At 41.8% G+C, this 21,391-nt stretch overlaps 2 protein-coding genes across 3 annotated transcripts in view; one reads left to right on the top strand and one right to left on the bottom strand.

Moving 5' to 3' along the window:
* Window positions 1-10,347, bottom strand: part of LARGE1 (LARGE xylosyl- and glucuronyltransferase 1) — a 282,370-nt gene extending 272,023 nt beyond the window's left edge. The window contains exons 1-3 of one of the 2 annotated variants that reach the window (XM_082763071.1): window positions 10,242-10,347; window positions 8,626-8,702; window positions 7,506-7,611 (exon numbers count right to left, since the gene is read on the bottom strand). The gene's annotated coding sequence lies outside the window, so the exon portion shown is untranslated. The remainder of the gene's footprint in view (window positions 1-7,505; window positions 7,612-8,625; window positions 8,703-10,241) is intronic. The other variant, XM_082763070.1, reaches the window with a different exon arrangement.
* On the top strand, window positions 10,245-20,879 carry LOC309879443 (uncharacterized protein). Its single transcript, XM_082763094.1, has 3 exons — window positions 10,245-11,321; window positions 15,471-15,573; window positions 20,754-20,879. Exons 1-2 carry the CDS (start codon window positions 10,478-10,480, stop codon window positions 15,530-15,532), a joined length of 906 nt encoding a protein of 301 aa, XP_082619220.1. The 5' UTR covers window positions 10,245-10,477; the 3' UTR covers window positions 15,533-15,573; window positions 20,754-20,879.
* Window positions 20,880-21,391: the final 512 nt, after the last annotated feature.

Below are 21,391 nucleotides of genomic sequence, written 5' to 3' on the forward strand. Positions count from 1 at the left end.
GTATGAGCAGTATGTTGTAGAGGGCATCTGCCTTAGGCCACCTGACCAGGAAGAACAAGTGGATGAGGGCTTCTACAAGAGAGCTAGAAGCCTTCACATTCATAGACGCTGGTTCTCATGGGGGACTTCAACCACCCTGATATCTGCAGGAAGGCCAACACAACAGGACATAAGAAATACATGAGGTTCCTGCAGAGCATCCATGACAATTCCCTGTCCTGAGCCAATGAGGAGAAGCGCCCTGCTGGACCTCACGCTTACAAACAAGGAAGGGCTCTTTGCAGGTGTGAAAGTCAAAGGCAGCTTTTATTTACAGCGACCATGACATGGCAGGGTTCAACATCCTGAGAGGAGGGAGTAGAGGAAAAAGCAGATTACAGTCCTGAACCTCGGAGAGCAGACTTTAGCCTCTTCAGGGATCTGCTTGAAATAATCCCTTAGGACAGGGCTCTGGAAAGAAGAGGGATCCAAGAGAGCCAGCTGGAATTCAAGAATCACCTCCCCCAAGCTCAAGAACATCCCAGTGGGCAGGAAGTCAGGCAAAAATGCCAGGAGGCCTGCACGGATGAACAAGAAGCTCCAGCCAAAACTCAAACACAAAAATAAAGTATACAAAAGGTGGAAGGAGGGACAGGTAACATGGGAGGAATACAGAGCCATTATCTGATCCTGTAGATATGTGCTCAGGAAAGCCAGAGCCCACCTGCAGCCAAAACTGGCAAAGTATGTGTCAAAAAAAAAGTATCTGAAGGGAAGGTGTAAAGGAAATGGAGCCAGACCCTTCCCAGTGGTGTTCAATGGCAGAACAAGAGGCAGAAGAAACTGAAACACTGGTGGCTTCTTCAATTATCATCAGGAAACATGTCTGTAGAGGTTGTGGAGTTTCCATCCTTGGAGATATTCAAAAGACATCTGGACATAGTGCTGTGCAACTAGCTCTAGGTAACCATACTTAACAGTAAGTGGCATTGGACCAGAGGACCTCCAGAGGTCCTTTCCAGTCTCAACCAGTCTGTGGTTCTCCAAAACCACTGCTGTGTTAGAAGAGTTCAAGCCATGCACCAGTGCTTATATTGCTGTTTTATACCAGCCTTTCTGTTCCATGAAGTACCCTTAAGGTGCACAGAGTCTGTGTGTTTGTGCTTCACGCAGAATAAAGGGAGCCCTTTCGCAAACAAAGCCTCTAGGCATTTTAGTAGCAGTAATAAATAACTGCTTTATACGCTACATTCACAATTTCACTATTTCAACCCAAAAAGTCAAGATATTTTCCCAAATCATATTACCCTCATACATGGCCACTTAAATTATGAAAATCAGGGAAAAAGGAGAGAAAAGGGGAAATCAAAGCTCAGGCCTCCTGCAACACAGCAATGTCCAATGCAGGACAAACAAAGCTGAGGAACAAAATCCAACCAAACACAAAAAATAAAACGCACTGCAAAATTATTTCAGAGAATTTGTAATACTAATTGCAAGTCCAGAAATATTTATTACTCATGAAAATAAAGATTACACTATTTTTCTGTCCAACAGTGGGATACATGCCTTACAAACGTGGCTAAAGCCTTCTATTCTGACAGATGCTGCGCCTGTCTCTGCTTATCAGTGGTCAGAACCAATATAAAAGGATGTCACCAATAAAAGTGCAGCATTTTTTTACCCAATTAGCACATATCAATAAATCAGTGCAGATTTTGGTCTTCTTAATGCTCACTTATGGTGACTTGTGCTTCATTTGTAGGCTAAACAGCCTATGCCAGTTTCATTCTCCAGTTTCTTTCCACCATTGGCTACAGATACAATTCCATATACTTTAAGAACATTTACCTACAAGCTTTGAAGACCAAGATATATTTGTTTACTCCTTCAAGCATTCTCCCATTTCTTTCTCCTTTAAATGTATTATTTTCCACTTTTGAGAAGGAAACCACCCCTGTCTTCCCTTGGTCACTCACTGCACTGCCTCTAAATCAACGCAGAGCATCTGTAGCCTCTACTATCATGAGATTATTTTTTTCATTTATCCAGTTATTCAACATAATTAATATTACCTGTTTGTTTGAAGATGCACAGATGAATATTTACCTTTAAAAAGGTTATATAAGTTTACTCGCCGAGGACGATTGGCTCCAGGGCATATGCATTCTGCAGCAGAGCAGGGGATCAAGGCGGGCAGGTGAAAGATTTACTCAGCCGTGTGGCTGACCTGAAGGAAGAGGTGGAGAGGCTTTGGAGTATTATGGAGAGGGAGATAGATTGGTGGAGCCAGTCCCTACCAGCCCTGAGGCTTAGGCAGCCAGCAGAGGCTCCACAAGAAACACATAACCCCCTACTGCATTGCAAGCAAGTAATAGGAGGGGACTAGCAGGCAGGCATAGTTCCTGCTACAGTGAACTCCCTCTCCTCTCCTCCTCCTAACACCGATGATGATGAATAAAGGGAACAGGGGGCAATGGCAAAAGCTCCCTGCTCGGCATTACAAGCATAGCAGGTGCACCTGCCCGGAGATTCCCCTACCTCCCCAGCTGCCCTGCAGAACAGGTACACTGCTCTGCGAGGACAACTGGACAGTGGCAATGGGTTGGTCTTGGGACTGGTGTTCTTCAACATCTTTATCAATGACATAGACGATGGAATCAAGTGCACCCTCAGCAAGTTTGCAGATGACACCAAGCTGAGTGGTGCAGTTGATACAATAGATGGAAGGGATGCCATCCAGAGTGACCTGGACAGGCTGGAAAAGTGGGCCCATGAGAACCTAATGAGACTCAACAAGGTCAAGTGCAAGGTGTTGCAATTGTGCCGGGGCAATCCCAGGTATTTATGTAGACTGGGCAAAGAACTTGAGAGCAGACCTGCAGTTGGCCTGGAAGGCCAACTATGTCCTGGGCTGCATGGAATGGCCAGCAAGGAGAGGGAGGTGATTGTTCCCCTCTACTCTGCTCTTGTGAGACCCCACCTGGAATACTGCATGTAGGCCTGGGGCCCCCAGCACAAGAAGGATGTGGAGATCTTGGAACTGGTCCAGAGGAGGGCTACTAAGATGATCATAGGGCTGGAGCACCCCTCCTATGAGGAAAGGTTGAGGGAACTGGGCGTGTTCAGTTTGGAGAAGAAAAGGCTACGGAGAGACCTCATTGCAGCCTTCCAGTACTTGAAGGGTGCATATAAACAGGAGGGGGAACACCTGTTTACATGTGTTGATAGTGATAGGACAAGGGGGAATGGTTTTAAACTAAGACAGGGGAAATTTAGGTTACATAGTAGGAGAAAATTTTTCACTCAGAAGGTGCTGAGACACTGGCACAGGTTGCCCAGATAGGTTGTGGATGCCCCATCCCTGGAGGCATTCAAGGCCAGGCTGGATGAGGCTCTGGGCAGCCTGCTCTAGTGGTTGGCAATCCTGCCCAGAGCAGGGGGGTTGAAACTAGATGATCTTTAAGGCCCTTTTCAACCCAGGCCATTCCATGATTCTACAAGCCAAGTATCATCAGGGACTCTGTTTCATCATCTTAAGCACAACTATATTAGGCAATATTTTTTGCTAAAGACATAGGTGTTTCACTTGCTAAGAGTACACAGCTATGACTCAGGAAATCGGAGTTCTGCTTGTGGTTTTTTGACTGACGACCTGGCAAACTTTGCCCACATCACTTCACCTGCAGTGCATCAGTTTATCTTTCTACTGTGTCATTTACCTCACTCCAGCCTGTTCTGTAAAACATTCAAGAATCTATGAAATTATTTTTTTCCACAACATGCTTAAGACTGGAGAATTGGCAAAGTTATTCTGTAGACGAAGACTACTGTCATCAGTTTCAGTTCCTCACGTAGTAGTGACACAATATTACTATTTTACTCATCCTAAGAAAAAAAAATATGTTAAGAACATCTTTCTTCTCAGCCAATTTACCAGCTGTGCACAGTTACATTGTGATTGTAACATAAATCAGGACCTAAGCCTATTGAAGAGTATTTCAGACATTCTCCACAGATGATGCAGCGTGATATACCTCAGGTGACAGGTGTGAACACTCATGTGTGAGCAGTGGACACTGGAGATATGGAGAAGATTTTACACCCAACTGGCCCTGCCAAGCATGCAAAAGCAAGCTGCAAGGTTCTGGATGCCAGCAGTAGAGGTGTAAATTCCAAGATCAATAACCACATTGCAAGGCAGTATCATGCATGGTTCCCAGCTGTCCAAACCAGGTGGAAAGTCATCTGATTTAAGCCATATAGGAATCATTCCCGAGGGAAAGCCCCTATAAGGAAGGAGGTGTTATGTTGATTAAGGACCTGCACTGCTAATCTGAACGAGGTGAATTTGAACAATGCTAGAATGCTGCTATTTTAACCTAGCAGCCCTTAAACTGCACTAACATTATATTGAAAACAAGGGAAATGGGAGACAAACCACAATGTTGGGAAGGAAATCTAGTAACTTAAGCCACTGCTGGTACACTTTCCTCTTCACAACCAAGGTCTGAAAGCAGCCATGGAATGATGCAAAGTTACTGTCCTAGACCAAGTCACACACATTGCTTCTTTCTTAAAGTTTTAAACTCATTGTCCAGCAATCATAGTGCGATTAAGACAGCTGCATCTGAAACATTCTCAGCTTGCATATTTCATTTTTGCTCTCTGAGGTAATGGCACAGACCAAATTTCTTTATTTCCTCCTCTGCATTATGGTAGTCTCAGACCCTTGGTACAAGATCAACAACATCAAGTACAAAAGCTTCCTTTTCCTGTCCATCACCAAGTGGTCCGTTTTAGCCACTAGTACATCCTATTAGGGGTAGACTCGGTATCAGTACTGATTTTTTTCCCCTTGTTCTCCATTTGCAGCATCTTGCATTTTGTCAACACACATCTTAATGAAGAAAGATATCCCAGACTAAAAGATTCTACCATTTCTTTAATCTGATCATTTTTTGTTTTGTGGAAGTTAATGTCAACATGGCAGTACATAGCAACTTTCCTAGCACTTACAAGGGTTTATGGCATCAATACCTACCAATTCCTACTACTTGGAAGTCACGGAAGATGAACAGATCTCTCGTAAATGTAGTTGCTATTAAAAAGCTCTGGAACACCAAGTGCAGGGACATAAAATATTCCAATAATAAAAACAGAAAATTTCCACCTTTACAGGGGTCCCATTCCTAAATGCTCCAGATCTCTAACAGAGCAGCATCTTGCCGTATGGTACATTCAACACCAAAGAATCCACAAATACAGATAATTTTGCCCTTTTAAAGAGGTAGGATCTACTGTTATCTTGTTTAAGAATTCTCAAGCACACCATCCAATATTTTATCTTAGAGGACTTGCTGTACATGAATGATAACCTCCCTGTGTTTAAATCTGAGTCATATTCCAGAACCAGTCTTAGGATTGAAAAAAAGATGAGACTACAGTATTTAACTTCTGCTTTCAGACTCTTAAAGCTAATGTCACTTCGTTTTCTATAAAAAAAAAAAAATGTGAAGCCTAGGACACCCTTCTGTTTGAAAACAAATGAAAGCTGAGATTCTTAAGAACAACATTATCTAAACAGCATATATTTAGGGATTTAGAATGATGGGTTTTCATTTCTTCTATCTACCCAGTAGCATATGCACTTCTAGTATCTTCAGCCTGAAAAAGATTGAATTAGGCAGATTCATACACTGAAGTCCAGTAATTTCTGAACATCAAATTCCATTTGCAGTATTGATCATCAGCAGCATTAACTGAAGACAGAATGGAAAATAATCTCCAAAGGAATTCAGTACTGAGGTGACGGAGGGTTAGGGGAACACCACTGAGTTAGAGAAGAGGAAAGTTACATGTAGCTAAGAGAAGCTGTGTTGGGAAGTCTGAATATCAGATGGAAGCTCTACCTTGTCCAAACAGTTCACAATTCTTTTTGTCGTTCTCTCCCTCCGCCCCTTCATCATTCAGTAACACCTTTCACTCTAGAATGAAAAATACTCTTTTCTGCAAACAGATATATTCATTCCCAAGTCCCTTAACAAGTATAAAAGTCTATCTGAAAGCTGAAAGAAAATGAATAGTTTCACATATATATATATATATATATTTAATCAAATTCCACAACTGTTCTTCTCTCCTCTTCCTCAGCCCACCTCCTAAAGCAAAATTCTTTATTCTCCACATCTGTATTTAACCAAATAATTATGTTATTGCACAATAACAGTTTTATAGTTTTCTCCTCTTTATTAAGCCTTAGTTGTCAGATGTCTTCCAACATGCATAGGGGCTGGGTTGTTATATGCAACACACATCTCCAGTTCCCTGAAACTGACCTAGTCATAGAAATGACTTATCAATACTCAGAAACACTTGGGGAAAGTGTAGAATTGTGGCATCTATTTCCTTGTATCACCGATCAAGAGATGGGAAGCATAAGGACAGAGAATACTTTCCTTTAAAAGCCATCTACTCCTTTTCATTATTTTCAAGTGTATCTGTTTTATATGGAGGTTGGCAAGGAAGACTGCATTCTTCCCGCACTGTCTCAGATTTCCAGCTTCCTCCATCATTAGGCTCTGTGATTAGGTCTGTGTTTTTGCCATAGAATGAAATAGACGTTGCTGGGGTTCCTCTCGCCAATTATACTTCAGTGTAGCTTCTACCCAGTAACTCCCTTGCTGTGGAAGTAGTAGTTATATCCTGGAAAGAACAGTGAATTGCATACTACTGTAAGTACTATTAGATCAGACTTAGTCTGATCTACAAATTAAGCCAAGTAAAGGAACTGTTTACTCTGTTTGCTTCTAATTCTGACAGAGATTGCACTTACACAAGGATTCCAGCCTTGGCAGTTTTGCTTCAAAGTCAGTGCCAAGGCCAGGATAATCCTTTCTAGCAAATTTCTTCTTGATTTTTGAGCTACAAAGTTCCCTATAAAATAGAATTTGGTATCTGTTACTCCCCATTTACAACCATGAATTGAGCAGGCTTTGAAAAGCGACTGGACAGGTGTTCAAATGCTAAGCCAGGTGACACCAAAAGGAGTCATGAATCCCCAAAAGGTTCAAACCCCATTTCTTAACCCTTATCTTCAGGTGGGGGTACCACAAGGAAGAGAAAAATACCAACCCAATGAAAAGCAAAAAAAATTTACTTTCCCAAAGAGTAGTTCTTACTCTCCAGCTCATGAACCACAACACATGGAATACTAAAAAATGACGTTTTTTTAAAGGTAGCATTCACTACAAAAAGAAAGATGCATCAAAGTCAGACAACGAGCAGGGCAGAAACACCATGTGTGTTTGTGTATATGTGCTTTCTTACACAGAGCTACTGTTCAGGAAGTTCTTTAGTCACAGAATTAGGCAAATACAGCTAACCCTGCAGAGATAAACTCATGAAGAATGACCAACTGTAAATTTGCACTGGCTGTTGTATCTTCATCTCAAGCAAGTCTTTATATTAATATTATTAGAATATATAGGTCATATTTCTGGCATAACTATTTTTTCATATCATACCCTTAAAATGGCTATTTCTCAATTAATTCTAACGCAGCTGATGAAAGGTCTTCAATCAAAGATGACAAGGGCTCATTAACAGACTCCTTCATATAAGCCTAGGTGCCTGGACAAAAAAAAAATAGAAAAAGGGACATATGTTGTTCTAGATCCAGCAACCCCCATCAACAGGAGTTTGCACATGAACTGAGATTAGCATATATAACAAACTTTGACATCAGATTGTAAATTTTACTCATTATGAGACTTCAGTTAACAAACATCTGACAAAATGGCTTGGGTATTCGTCTGTTTTGTGCATGTGCATGCTTGCTGTTTTTTTAAGATTCCTATTATAAATGCACATGCACCAAAAGGAAAACAGAAAGATGAGAGAGTAGTCCAGTAAGCGTCTACTGACGATTGATCATTTATTCTAGTCAAAAATAAATAATTAAGCAAGAAATAATAACACAAGTAATACTTTGGAGGATTGTTCCCTTAAAACTTAATACTTCTGTTTAATGACATGGATGTGCAAGGAAGTTTTATCAGTTTTCTGGTATAAAATACACATGCATATGCCTTGTTTTACCAGTTTTCTGTAATTCATTCAAGAATACTACTTTTGCTACTATTATGTCCTACACTCTGAAATTTCAGCAGACCGAGCTGGTGACATATCTTAATGCTTCCAAAAGACATCTAGTTGTTCACAACACTCTGTACTCTGGCTTTCTGAGGTGCTATACCTTGGAATTCCAGTAGACTGAATAGATGACACAGAGAATCCAATATATAAGTAATATTATTTTCAGAATGCCTTTAAAGAAACCCAGTGCATATTTCCCCAGGCCTGAAAAAACTTATTTTTATAACACCTGAACACAGGAGAAAAAAAGTTGCCATGAATATTGCTGATATTAATGAAGACATTAATCTTGCCACATACTGTCATGAAAATATTGTGCTTTCCTTACCAGCAACTGAGAAGGGAGTATGTACTTTGAACAGAAAAGATGCAACACACAACATAAATCAAAAATTGCAGGAAATAAAATCAACAGGGTGGAGAAAAGGAAACTGCTATCACAAGTGGGCAATTAAATGAGGAAAAAAAACAAGCATAAGAAGAACCTACCAATCCAATTATCCATCAGAGACTGCAGTTCCTGCGGCTTCTACATGACTTGCTGATCAGGGGCCGTCACAGGACACCTAAGCAATAAGAATTCCACATTTCAAACTTGTAATACTTATCAGCAATTTGCAGTTTTCATGAAGCCTAGGGAGACCTGTTCCACCTTGTTCGTTTCTCCATTAAAAAAAAAAGAAAGCAACAGACTGAGGAGATTTGGGGGATCTGTTTGCTTGTTCTGTTCTTATGCATAAACTAACCTTCGATAACTTATCTCCGTTTGCAGCAGGAAACACAGAATGAGGTAGAATGATTTTGTTAAAATATTTCCCCTGCCCTGAACTCATCATCTGCATTTATACTTCAGATTTTTCCTTTAAGCTCATAGACTAATGATGGAATGCTATAAGGCAATGGAAGAAGTCTTCTTTTCATATGCATTATTGCATTAGTCTGTGCATTTTCACCAGTGAACGGGAAAAAAACACCACCAAACTAGTCCCCCTAGCGTACCTATGCAGTAGGAGTCTAAAGAACATGTAGCAAATCACTACACTGTCTTTTTGTGTGAAGTAACATTTTATTTTTTTTAAGTAGAAGATGACCACTTAGAGAAACTGCAGGGAAATGGGAAGCAAGGAAGCCTTCCAGATGACTTACCTAATTTCCCTGTTGTTTCTAAGCAAGTAAAATAATAAGTGTTATACAAGGAAAATTAATTTATATCCAGAAGATTTCATTAAATGAAATGTGCTGACCTGTTGGCAATAGCCAAATCTGGTTTTAACGCAGCACTTTGTTTAGCCTAGGGCTTTCTCTTCCTTCTAGCACTGAAACTGTATAAAAAGAAAGCTAACACTGTTTGAAAGACTTTTGATTCATTAGTATTTCTACCCTGGCATCTATACCTTCCAGAATACATAAATGACAGTCACGCCTGTGAAAATGCCTCCTGTAATAATTTTAAGAGTGTAATAAAAACCAAGCGCTAGACATATACAAAAAGGTAAGACCCTGTAACAACAGTTCAGATGCCTCCTCGGGCGAATTTTGAGTTTAACGATACATATTGGGAAAAAGTAGGCTCTGTCTGCTCTCTAGCAATGCCCCCGTACCAAGTTGAACAAAGCAGGAGGCACCGTACTCAGGTGAAAGCCCGTACAAGGAGCGCCTGTGTGATGCTCCGCAGAGAAGGGAAACCACTTGCTCTCCGAAAACCAAACGGGGCACAACCCAGGAGCCAGGAGTCCCTCCAAAAAAAAGTGTTACATAAGGCATTACCAAACTTCACGTCACCTCCACGGAGGCCGCAAGTTGCTGCTTTCCCAACCCCTTGGTGAGCACGGATGAACGATCTGAAACCACGCAGCTCCCTCCCGGACAGGAGGTGCCTGCCGGAGGGGGAACCCTCCTCGGTGTCCCGGTGAAACTCCGGCTTAGCCCTGGGGCAGGTGCGGCTCGGCAGCCGGGACTCCCCACACGGGGTGGCAGCCCCCGGTTCCCCCGCACACCTCGGCGGGACCCGCTCACCCCTCTCCGGGCAGGACAAGCCCCCGGGGCTGGAATAAGGGCTCGGGAGGTAAAATAAGCGCAGCGCTACGACCCGAGCAGGCACTCACCTTCCCGGGGGGGCGGCGGGCTGCCCAGCGCCCCCCTGCCCGGGCAGCCCAGCGATCCTTCAGCCTCCTTCGCTCCGGGGGAGGGGTGGGGGGGTGCGGGCAGCTCCGGCTCGGTCCCCGGAGCGGTGTCAGCCGGCGGGTCCCAGCCGGGGCGGCACCGGCGGCTCCACTCTCCGCGGGATGGGGATGAGGAGGAGGAGGAGGAGGGCGGCGGGGAGGACCCCGCTCTCCCCGGGATGCGCCTCCTCCGCCCGGTTCTCTCTGTCTCTTCGGGGCCTGCCCGCTCCCCGGCCGGCCGTCCCGCTCGCCTTCCCCGCCCCTCTCTCTCCCCGGCGGCCAGCGGCGCGGTGCACAGGCCCCGCCGGCGGCCAGCAGGACCCGGGGGGCGACGGAGGGGGGGGGCTCCGGGCCGGCCTCCCGGCCTCTCCCCGGGGCCTGGTCCGCGATCTCCGCGGGGAGACGAGGCCTGGCGAGGGGCTGGCGGCCCCGGGAAGGTCACCGGCACGGCGCTGCCGGCCACGGGGAGGCTTCCTCCGGCACCGCCGCCGCTACCGCTGCCGGCCCAGCCTCAGCGGCCGCTGGGTGCCGCGCTCCGCCCGGGCTCGCTCCGTGCCGCTGCCCGGCGGCCGCCTCCGGGTCCGAGCGCCAGGCTGCCCCCTTCCCCTTTCTTCCTTCCTTCCTTCCTTCCTTCCTTCCTTGCCTCCCGCCCCTTCCCCGCTGCCAGCCTGCCCCCGCCGGCTCCCTCCGGCGCCCGGTGCCAGGCTGCCCCCTGCGGGTCCCGCCGCCGTAGGCTGCCCCCCGCCCGAGGGCAGGCGGAGGCAGGGTCGCAGGGCAGCCGCCGCTGCCCACCGGCGGCTACCGACAACCGGCCGCGCTCGCCTCCGCCGCTCTGCCCGGGGCTCAGCGGCAGCTGCAGTGCCTGTGTGCCTGTGTCATGTCTGTGCATGGGCGGGCGGAGGCGCGGGGCCGAGGCGGAGCCAGCCCGTGACACACCGCCCAGCGACAGCCGCCCGGCGCCCAACCAGCGGCGGCTTCGCCGAGCGGCGCCCGGGGCCGCCGCACCTGGGCCCGGCCGCCGGGGTGAGTGAGGGGAGAGCCGGGGGTGCCCCGGGACCGCGGGGGGGGGGTTCGGGGTGAGCAAAAAGCATCCTACAGCCGGTAACACGCCCGAATCCAGCGCCTCCTCTGCCTGCCTCGCTGCCCACATCCTCCTGCGTGGCGGCGAGGCGATGAACGCACCTTATTCCCCCACGCCGCGGGCACAGCTGTCATCACGGCTCTTTCTTTCGTTATCTTTATTCATCGGTTTTGCGTCGCTCCGTCGTTAAATGGAGCGTTTCGCCACGGTATCATGCTGAGAGGACCGTGCGATGAGCGCTGTGGATGGGATCTGAAATTCCCTGAAAAGTACGAGCAGGGCAGAAATCACGGGAGGGGAGCAAACGTGAACGCAACCCAGTGTTAAAAAGGCGTTGATCCGTTCTTAGAAGGGAAGAGGAAGGAAAGTGGACACGTGCTTTGAGTGATAATGTAAATAATCAGAAGTAGAAATAACAGGGATACCATTATTCAGTACTTATTGCTTTCTTTCTCCAGGACAATAAAGGAATGCTTTAGGGAAGAATGTTGTTCAGTAAAGGATACCAGAGATGCTAATTTCTCACATCCACCACTTAAATGCTGTAACTTAATCAGAAGTTGCTATATTGTGGGCAGAAGTTAACATTTTGCAGTACACTCTACCGAAATGCTGTGAACTCTGGAGCAGATTATTCATGAGAAGACAGTGTTTGCCAGACCTGATTAAGGCATCGGTCTGTCAAACTTAGTATTCTGCCGCCAGCAGTGCCTGCTGCTGTAGTCAGGAGTGGTATCAGATGAACTGGAGTAAATCATGAAGTTGAACATGCCAGTGATATCACATAAGTGTTAGAGACTTAACATTTTGACATATTTTGACAACTAAGAAACTATTTTGGAGGAAAAAAAAAAAAAAAAAACAACACAACTCTGCATATCTGTAAAAAGAATTGAATTTGGATCTGAATGATTTTTGGGAAAGCTACAGTAACATACAGATCAGTCTCTATTACACTAGTTATTTTCTTGAGCAGATCAAAGTCAGAAATGAGCTATACTGAAGTGAGTTATTCTGTCCATTCTCCTAAGTGAAGCTAAAGGATCAGCTATCATGTAATAACATGTCTTTATCTTTTCTTGCACTGGTGAAGGTTTGTAACTGCTTTGGTGACAGTCATGATGAAAGAATTGCTGGAGATGTATGAAGGAGGAAACAAGACTGTATATACGGCTTCATTATTAAGAAAACCAGGTTGTCTACTGCCTATCACTGGAAGTCTCAGCAGATAAACATTTTTTTGTGTCATGCTGTGTCTTAAAGACTGGTAAATTGTCAGAGTCTGATCCTACAAAATACTGAACAATTTCCGCAGATTCATAAAGTTTTTATCTACTCTTAGAGCAGGGAAGTCTCAGCAACCACATTTTTTAGGTTTTAAGAGCAGCATGGATTATTAGGATTGTCTAATGTGCCTCCATACATGACAAATGATGGAGCTTAATAGTGCAGCAAAGTACTGTACTTGAAATTGCTCTGCATCTGTCAGGTTGCTTTCCTACACAAAATGGACAACAGTTGTTCAAGCCCACAGGAGCATTCATCAAGCTCTGGCTGAGAATGATTACCACCAGGTTACGAGAACTAACATGGACAGGAGAAGCAACTACCTGTGAAGATAGAGTTTTTCAGAAACTATGTTTATAAACAAGTAATCTTTTCCTGTTAATCATAAAATCACCCCATCGGTCTTTGTCCTTGAAGATCCTGATGTGGCAATTGATTTGGACATGGAGTAAAAACCAGCACAGAATGATACTTATGCCAAAGACATGTAAAAATAAAAATTAGCTGCAAATACTTGCATTTCAGATCTCATTCAGCCAGAAAGAAACTTTTTCGAGAACCAACACAGGTTCTGGAGCCGGAGGTCTACTTACATTAAATAGCAAAACCTATAGTAATGTCAAGTATAGAGTTTTTAAAAATAAACAGTTATTTAAGGTTGCAAATCCAAAAGATTTAACAGTCCTATTAATAAAAAATACGTAATCCAGACATTCCCTTTTGAATAGAAATATCTATTTTGAGATGGTGCTAATATAAAGGCTCTTATAAGAGCTTTTAGGGGTTACCTCAAATGTGCAATACAATAAATTATACTGGTATGAGTTACCATGCAAGTGTTTGGTCTTGTTTCCTTATTGGAGAAAGGAGATAAAGTCATAACAATGCATGTCTTCAAATACATTATAGTATTTTCACTACACTAGAACATCAGTAGAAAGAACTAAGTCTGTTCATAAGACACTGAACCTTTACAGATTAGATGAGTTTTGATTAAAAGAACAAAATCTGTTTCCAATATAGCCATTTTACGTGAAGGAGCGGAAGGGGTCTAAGGCCCAAAAGTATTCAAACCAGTAATGTACTTGAAGTTTGTCTCCCATTTCACACCAATGAAGTCCTTGTGACATTCTTACAGCTGCTTCATTGATAAGCTAAAGTCAGCCAACATGAGGTCTTCAAAAAAAAAAAAAAGTAATTTGTTCAGCAGGTAACTTAAAAGTTCTGTACTGCTCTAACAGTGCATTATGTGACAGATTTCTGTGGAAATTAGATTTCTGTGCCCCTGTTCCTCAACACACACTCCTGTGATTAATCAGCATTTTAAATACCTAGCAAGGCTGATGCTGCTGCATCACACTCAAGATATGGGACATGCACAGACAAAACTAAGTCCTCCGTGAGATGCTTTTGTGTGGAATTGATAAAATAACTACTTTTGCATAGAAATCAACAATTCAGGCTATTCTCACAGGGAACAGAAATTCAAATCTGGTTTAGCAGGGCTGGCTGAATTGTGTTAACCGATCCACTTCAATGCAGGTTAGGACTCTGTTCATAAATTGCTGCTCTTGACTTCTATATGCAAAATTGCACAACTGTTAATGATATTGGAGCAAAACCAGAAGTCTGAAGCAAGTCCTAGCTTGTGAGATTATTATCATCTGCCACTGCAGTGAATACAGGACTACTAAAGGCCACAACATCTTTTGTAGTTGGAAAAATCTTTTAGACAGGAAATGGATGAAATATAATCTATAATTTTCCAGCTCTTGATTATAAAATGGAAGCTCTGTTACATAAGCTTTCCACTATGGACACTAAATTAAAATTTAATGCAGATTATCCTGTGCATGTAATAAAACAAACAAAAACAACAACAACGAACAGGAAAGCCAGAACAAAATGCAGAGTCCCTGGACTTACAGAAACTGAAAGAAAAGCCTGTTAAAATACATGCCTTTAAATAACTAGAAAATATCATGAAAGCCTAAAACTTTTAGAATTCAAATGAAGTTAAATTATTAAAACATCAATATTTCTCTTGTGTGCCAGAATAAATTTCTGACAAACTGAATGTTCTGTGATAAATTGTGTTTAATTTTATACGTGTTTCTCCTGGAATTCAGTTGTACTTCTTGACACCAAAAGGTAAACATTAATACTGGGTCTTAGATAGTACTACGCTATAGTACTAGGTCTAAGAAAAGTTGAAGGAAAGGGGCATTGTCCTCTATTTGTTTATCTTGAACCTCTGAGAAACCTTCATGTAGATTTTCTGTTTTACCATTGCTGCCAGTTACTAATTTTCCTTTGTTATGACTTAGTCATTTAGATTTTTTTTTTTTTTTTTGCTTTTAGAATAGCGTTTTTAATAGAAGGAATGCTGTTTTTAAAACCATAAAAACTAAGGAAGAATAAACATGATGCAGCTTTAATTTTATGAAGTTAAAGAAATACTATTAAACTGAAATCAGATTTATTTGGGACTTACCAAGATGGTGGTTAAGTCAATTTTGTATTTCTACTTGTAGAAATAATTGCTTACGATTTTGCTAATCTCACTCATGCAACTCAAAAGACTGTTTTGCACTCCATAAAGTTAATGCCAATGCTTCCAGAGTTTTCCGTAATGCTTAAGTACATCCTATACAGTAACAAGTGCTGTGTTTGAAATGGTACTGTTTTTTTTTGTTGTTGTTGTTTGTTTTCTAACAAAAAAGTCTTCACACTTATGCTATCTGCAGTGAAATCCTGGATAAATATACCGTAGCGTAAGTAGTCATGTATCTTTCCATTTACAGAAACTTCTGGTGAAGAAAAGCAGCACACAAACTTTGAAGTAACTTTAAACTTCCCTATCTAGGAATGTGAAACTGACCCAGGTACTCTTAAACATAAATCAAGGTATGTTGAAGGCAGTGGAGCAGCTGCAGTGATTTCTGTGGTATCCACTCTGTGTTCTGGAAAAATATATATACACATACATGTATATACATATACACACAATTTTATGAAGTTTCATTTTAGTAATTTCTATTTGCTTCATCTCAGCCCCAAAGTAGTACTGGGTGTGTCTCTCTCTTGTTGCAATCTATTTTCTTTTGTTACGCTTCTCCAATTATTGCCTTGCAGTATGAACGCTAACTAAAATTATGACAAGACTCAACTGAGTTGTAGACCTGTATAATTAGGTATCTGCTATCCTTACTAGAAATATTAAAAAGCACAGTGTATTGCTCTTCCACTCCGAGCCTTACACATTTAGATTTTAATTCTTCTAAGGACACCTGTCATTTCTCAGGTGAAAATGAGGATGCTCTACCTGATCAAAACAAGACCTTTTGTTTCTATTAAAAGCACCTGCCTTATACATGGAAGGTTGAATTGCTTTCAGAATAGCTTCATTAACTTCTGAAAGTGTTACCAATACAGGCCTCCCCAGAGCCAGGATGCTAATTAGAAGGAAAACTGGCCTTACAGTAGTTGAAGAATTCTGTCTTCTTTAAAAGAGCGAGAAGGCTCATTCAATCATTGACAGTGTGTTTCTGCCAGAAGGCAGAAATAACTGCCAGTTATATAAACTCAGAGAATACCTGTGACAAATGAGTAATTCCCACAGTCAAATAGCCTCTTCAGACAACCAACAACAGTAAGCCTTCTGATGATTAAGTAAACAGTGTTAAGATGTCCATCAACTTCCATGCAGTCCAAGCAATGTCCTTTATGGCCAACTTCATCTGTCAGCTCCAATATTCTTAACTCAGTGAGTTAAGCATGTTTGGAGGGTGCTTTGATTGCTTCCTTAGGCACCTAGCGTAGCAGCAACACATCTGGCTGTCACATACATGCTGATTTTATATTAGAGCTCTCGTAAGTCTGACCAAAAAAAAATCTACATTCCTAAAGAATAAGTGTAGATCTACAGTGTAAACAAACTGAAATAGATAAATGATAACAACATACATCTATTACAAGTGAATGCATTATATAAATATTTGTTATAATAATTCTAAATTTTGTATCAATGGTCAGGCCTCTACAATCTGGATAAACATGCCTGAATTAAAAATAGAGAGTGTACACAAATAAATCATCCCAAATTTACTTAAAAGTCACTACCAAATGAGTCAAATAGGAATACTTGTTGAACAAAAACAAGTGACCATAATTATCAGTCAGATCTAGAATTTCTGTATTTCCCCCTCTCCCACTGAGGGCCATACTTTTAAACATTTCCTAGAGAATTTTTCTGGAAAGAAGAAAGTGCATTTTAGCTGCTGCTGTTAAGTGAAGGGAGGGTAAAACAAAACCCAGATCCTATTTAATGACACAGCCTTGTTTGCTTTTGGTCATCCGAACAACTAGCCAGCATGATATGTCTTTTTTTGGCAGTTTTACAAAATTAACAGAACAAAGTCCACTTCCATATCCTTGTTTGACAAAAAAAAGCACAATGAAAGTTTATGTATCTTATTTTTGAATATGAACGAGAACTGTAATCCAGACAAGCATACAAACATGAACTCATCTAGTGGTAACAAATGGTGTGTATCTCAGAAGCCTACTGTTAATAAACTAAAAGGTTCTCTTGGCAGGGCTGAGATGCAAGAGTGAGCAGCATCCAGCTCTCTGTAGCCAAGACTGTCAATGCTGAAGGAAGTTTCTGTGTTCTTGCTGGCATTTGAGAAGTTGTGAACTATGATCTGGGCTTGCTACGTTGGCAAAAGAATAGGAAAGGTCACCCCATCTCAACAGTGAAACTGTCAGTAACAAAAGGATAATTCTTTTCAGTCTCACCAGCAGTTACAGAGAAGTTGATGCTAAGGTCAAACAACAAGGCAAGACCAATACTAGCACCAATGAACCTGTCAACATTACACACCTTTTCTTTCCTGGAGAAGTATTTTAACACTTCAGTATTTTGTGATTCAGATGGCATCTTGACACAGTTGGGCTTTTTCATTGATTCTTAGGTGAAACTAAAGCTGTTAGACATACTAGAGGCCAAGCTGACAATGTGCACTCAGAAAAAGGACAGTCCTTCAAAGTCTGAAGGTGACATTGAAGAAACCCAGCAACAGATTCAAAAAAGCCCAACCAATTCAATTGGTATTATACACTCTGCGCGTGTATTTGCTTCTCTGAACTTGGCAACCACAGAGGTGCTGGCATTGCTACTTACTCTAAGATTGCAGTCAGTGTCAGATTGTGTGCCGAGGAAGAGAATAAGCTTTTACTATCAGGGATGGTATCAGAATTCAGTTTCTGCAGTACCTTAAAAAAAAAAAAAAAAAAAAAAAAAAGAGAGAGAGACCAGATCAAGCAAAGTTTCCAATGAAATCGACATGTACTTAAGTCAGTTAAAAGAATTTTATTTACAGATAGTGAAAATATTTTTAAATACCACTTCTCCAATGCACAAGATCACAGCACTGTAATCAAAAATTATGCTGGCATGGTGCCCTTTGTCTATGTTGATAATATTTCCAAGTGTGCTGCCTTATTGTTTCTATGCCAGGTGATATTAAAGTAACTCCAACGAAAAGAAATGACTCAAAATTTCTCCAGAACCAGGCTTGATGCCAATGGCTTTTTGAAACTTTTCCCACCTTCTTCCACTCAGCATAACCAAAGGCAAAATAGATGCAGCCAAGATAAGTAATCATCATTAGGAGGTATTCTGTTTTCTTACCTCCTCTCAGATTAAGATGAAAAAGATGCAACTTCTCGAGAACAAGCTTTATGGCAAATTCAGCGTTATCTCTACTATGGCAATTACTGTGCTGTAGTATAGGCGAGTAACACTTTCATCAATTAGCTCATTGAAAGTAAGGACTAGTTTCCAGTCCTTTTTGTGCAGGATAATCTGTGACAAGATTGAGAGGTAGTATTCAGCTGCATATTACTGGGTGGTCAGCAATAAGACTCTCAAAACTAGTGACGGATTTAAGGGATCATCTGAGAGTTTTTCTAGGGAACGATGCCACTGCTATGTGGACATCAGTGGAGTTTTTCTTATGTAAACCCTTAAAAATCACTGTGTGATTAGTAGAGGCTTGATAAAGGGGACAGCTGCATCTTTGAAGAATAATACCCATAATTTGAGCTTACACCTCTTGTTCTTTCTAGTGTTAGCTAGTCTAATACAACAGCTAAGAAAGCTTACCCTCCTTTGAATTTTTTTGAATCTACTCATCCAAGAGAACAAGTGATATTTTTTCTTTTCTACCCATCACTGCAGGAACAAAGCAGTTTTTCTGAGCTGATTCCCCTGGCTGCTTGAGTCCTGGTAGGGACAGATACTGCAGTTAAGAATGGAGAGTTTATTTCTTCCACGGGAGACAAAAAGAAAACAAGAGTTTTGATTGGGAGTTGGGATACAAGATGAAAAACAGGATTGCATGGATGAAAAAATCTGGCATAGGTAAGAGAGGTGAAGATACTGAAGAGTGCCAACAAGTCTACAACTGACCTTTTTGCACATCAAATAAAGTACAGGTCTGGCAGAAGTCACTGTATTGTGTGATTAGGAATTGTAATCTGGAAAAAAAAAAAAGAAGAAAAGGGAGGGGGATTGAATTCAGGTTGCATAATTTAGTTCTCATTTCCTAATCTTTGAGTACTTTGCAACCATAACAGTATTCTATTAATGTAGTTTGTAAGGCTGGATATTACAGAAGAATGGACACTATAGAGTTTTAACAAAGTCTTTATGTCTTCAAACTTGTAGTAACGGCATCACTCAAAAATGCCTATGTGAACAAGAAACTTTTTTTCACCTCCTGCTTTCTAGTGATAAGATTTATAGAAAAAATAGGCACAAATAAGAGTTAGATGCCTAGATAGATGTCTTTTATACTACTGAAGGTCTCCACTCAAAATGCTATGACACCCTCAAAGCATTTGTACTTGTAGGCTACAGTTAGAACAGGTTTCTGCCATCAGATGTTGGGTTTTCTCCTGAAATAACTCACAATTTGTGTTCTCCCCTTCTAAGTACTTTTGAATAAGAAACTGGGGTTCTAATGAATTGTGTTTTTGAAGACTTATGCCTGACCACATCAGTGTAGTAAGGCATGAATGATCCCATCCAACAGTATATACATGGTGAAGGTTAGATACAAGTGACACTTGCATGACAAATTGGGTGCTGTCTGATACAGCTGTCATGGGTTCACTCCTATTCATCTGTTCCTTTGCCTCCATAGATTGTTTTATATACTAGCAATCAGGTGCACACAACACCTATTTTGCCTCTGTAGATTGATTTTTATATACTAGTAACAAAGTGCACACAATTCTTTTAATACTCTTACCCACTACTGTTGAGTTCCTACTGTAATAACATTTGTTTTATTGACACTCAGAGCAGATTTGGACTCAGAACAAAGAAAGTTGTGGCCTGCCCTTCCTGCAATAACTAGTAGTAGGATGTCTTTACAACTATAGGTGACAAAACGTCAAATCCAGAAGTGCAAACAGAGCATACTGTCTTAAGACATTAGAAGAATGATTTGAAAGAGGAATTATATCAGCTAAATTAATATCACATTCCAGGGGATTTTGTAGACCTATGCTCTTTCTGCTAAAAAAAAAGTGGTAGCCTTTAGGGAAATACTAATTTTCAGATTCCTTTGCTGCAAAGAGCAGCCTCAGCAGACAGAGGTGCCTGAAGCCAGTTGTCACAAAATGTTTGGATTGGCCAGAGAGCTTGAGACTTCAGAAATACGGGTGACATGCCTCAGATGCACAGTACAAGGGAGTTTCAGTATGATTTACATCTCTGATATAACTGATGCTCAATATGTTACTCTGAAAACATCCTTTAAAGAAAATTTCAATAGACCCTATCTCCAGACTGACTGGTAACTGCTATTCTGTGCCAAGCTTGCTAAGATGGTACTCTCTGTCCTGGCATCTTAACATATATTGGACTGAATAATATCCTTTGAATGACAGAATTACACAACAAGGTCAGTAGCTCCACAGCTCCATATTTGCCAATTAGTTTTGATGTAAGCATATAGATATGTTCTTTCTTTTCTTTTGATACCCTCTTCTTCCCTTACTTCCATAAACAAAAGTTTAAAACTCAGAAGAGAATGTTTGCTGACCCTGGGGCATCTGCCTTTCTCTGGAGATAGAAGATGGTTATCTCAAGACAACATTTCAACTTCATCCTCCTTATCAGGCTGCTAACTCTACGCATCTGAAAGCAACATGCATGCTTCCATTGGGAGCACATCATTTCATCAGAAACAGAAAGATATGGACTTATTTTGTAAAAGATGAAGTGGGAAGAATGATTCAGTAGGACAACTAGTTAATTAAATTACTAAGAAATACAACACTAAAAATACCGTCTCCACCAGTTTAAAATCACACCTGCTATCTGAACAGGAGAAAGGAAACAAATCTCCTTCAGCATTTAAAACTTCATCCATCTCCTGAGTACTGAGCACCAAATCTTCACCTGGCAGATGTCAGCAGGCAGTACTGGAACCTTACAATATTCCTGAAGGATCCATTCTTCAGCAGCAGACTGCCACAGCTTGAGCATCAAAGCCCCAGATGACTGTCAGCATTACTCGAGGGCAGACAAAATTGCTTGGGGGCTTTGCACAATGTTATCAGCCTGCCTGGGTCATCAAGCAGCCCAACCCTTCTGCAGATGGGTAGAGTACAATTAATTCCTTAGCCTCTTCCTGTTGTTCCTGTGCTT

Source organism: Aythya marila, assembly GCF_965140915.1.
Source record: "Aythya marila genome assembly, chromosome: 1".
NCBI lineage: Eukaryota > Metazoa > Chordata > Aves > Anseriformes > Anatidae > Aythya > Aythya marila.

Excerpts from the sequence above, each read along its gene's own strand:
- LOC309879443 (XM_082763094.1), top strand. The coding sequence starts at position 10,478 with ATGCGCCTCCTCCGCCCGGTTCTCTCTGTCTCTTCGGGGCCTGCCCGC. Across the intron at positions 11,322-15,470 it reads ACCTGGGCCCGGCCGCCGGG|AAACTTCTGGTGAAGAAAAG; the intron begins GTGAGTGAGGGG and ends TTCCATTTACAG.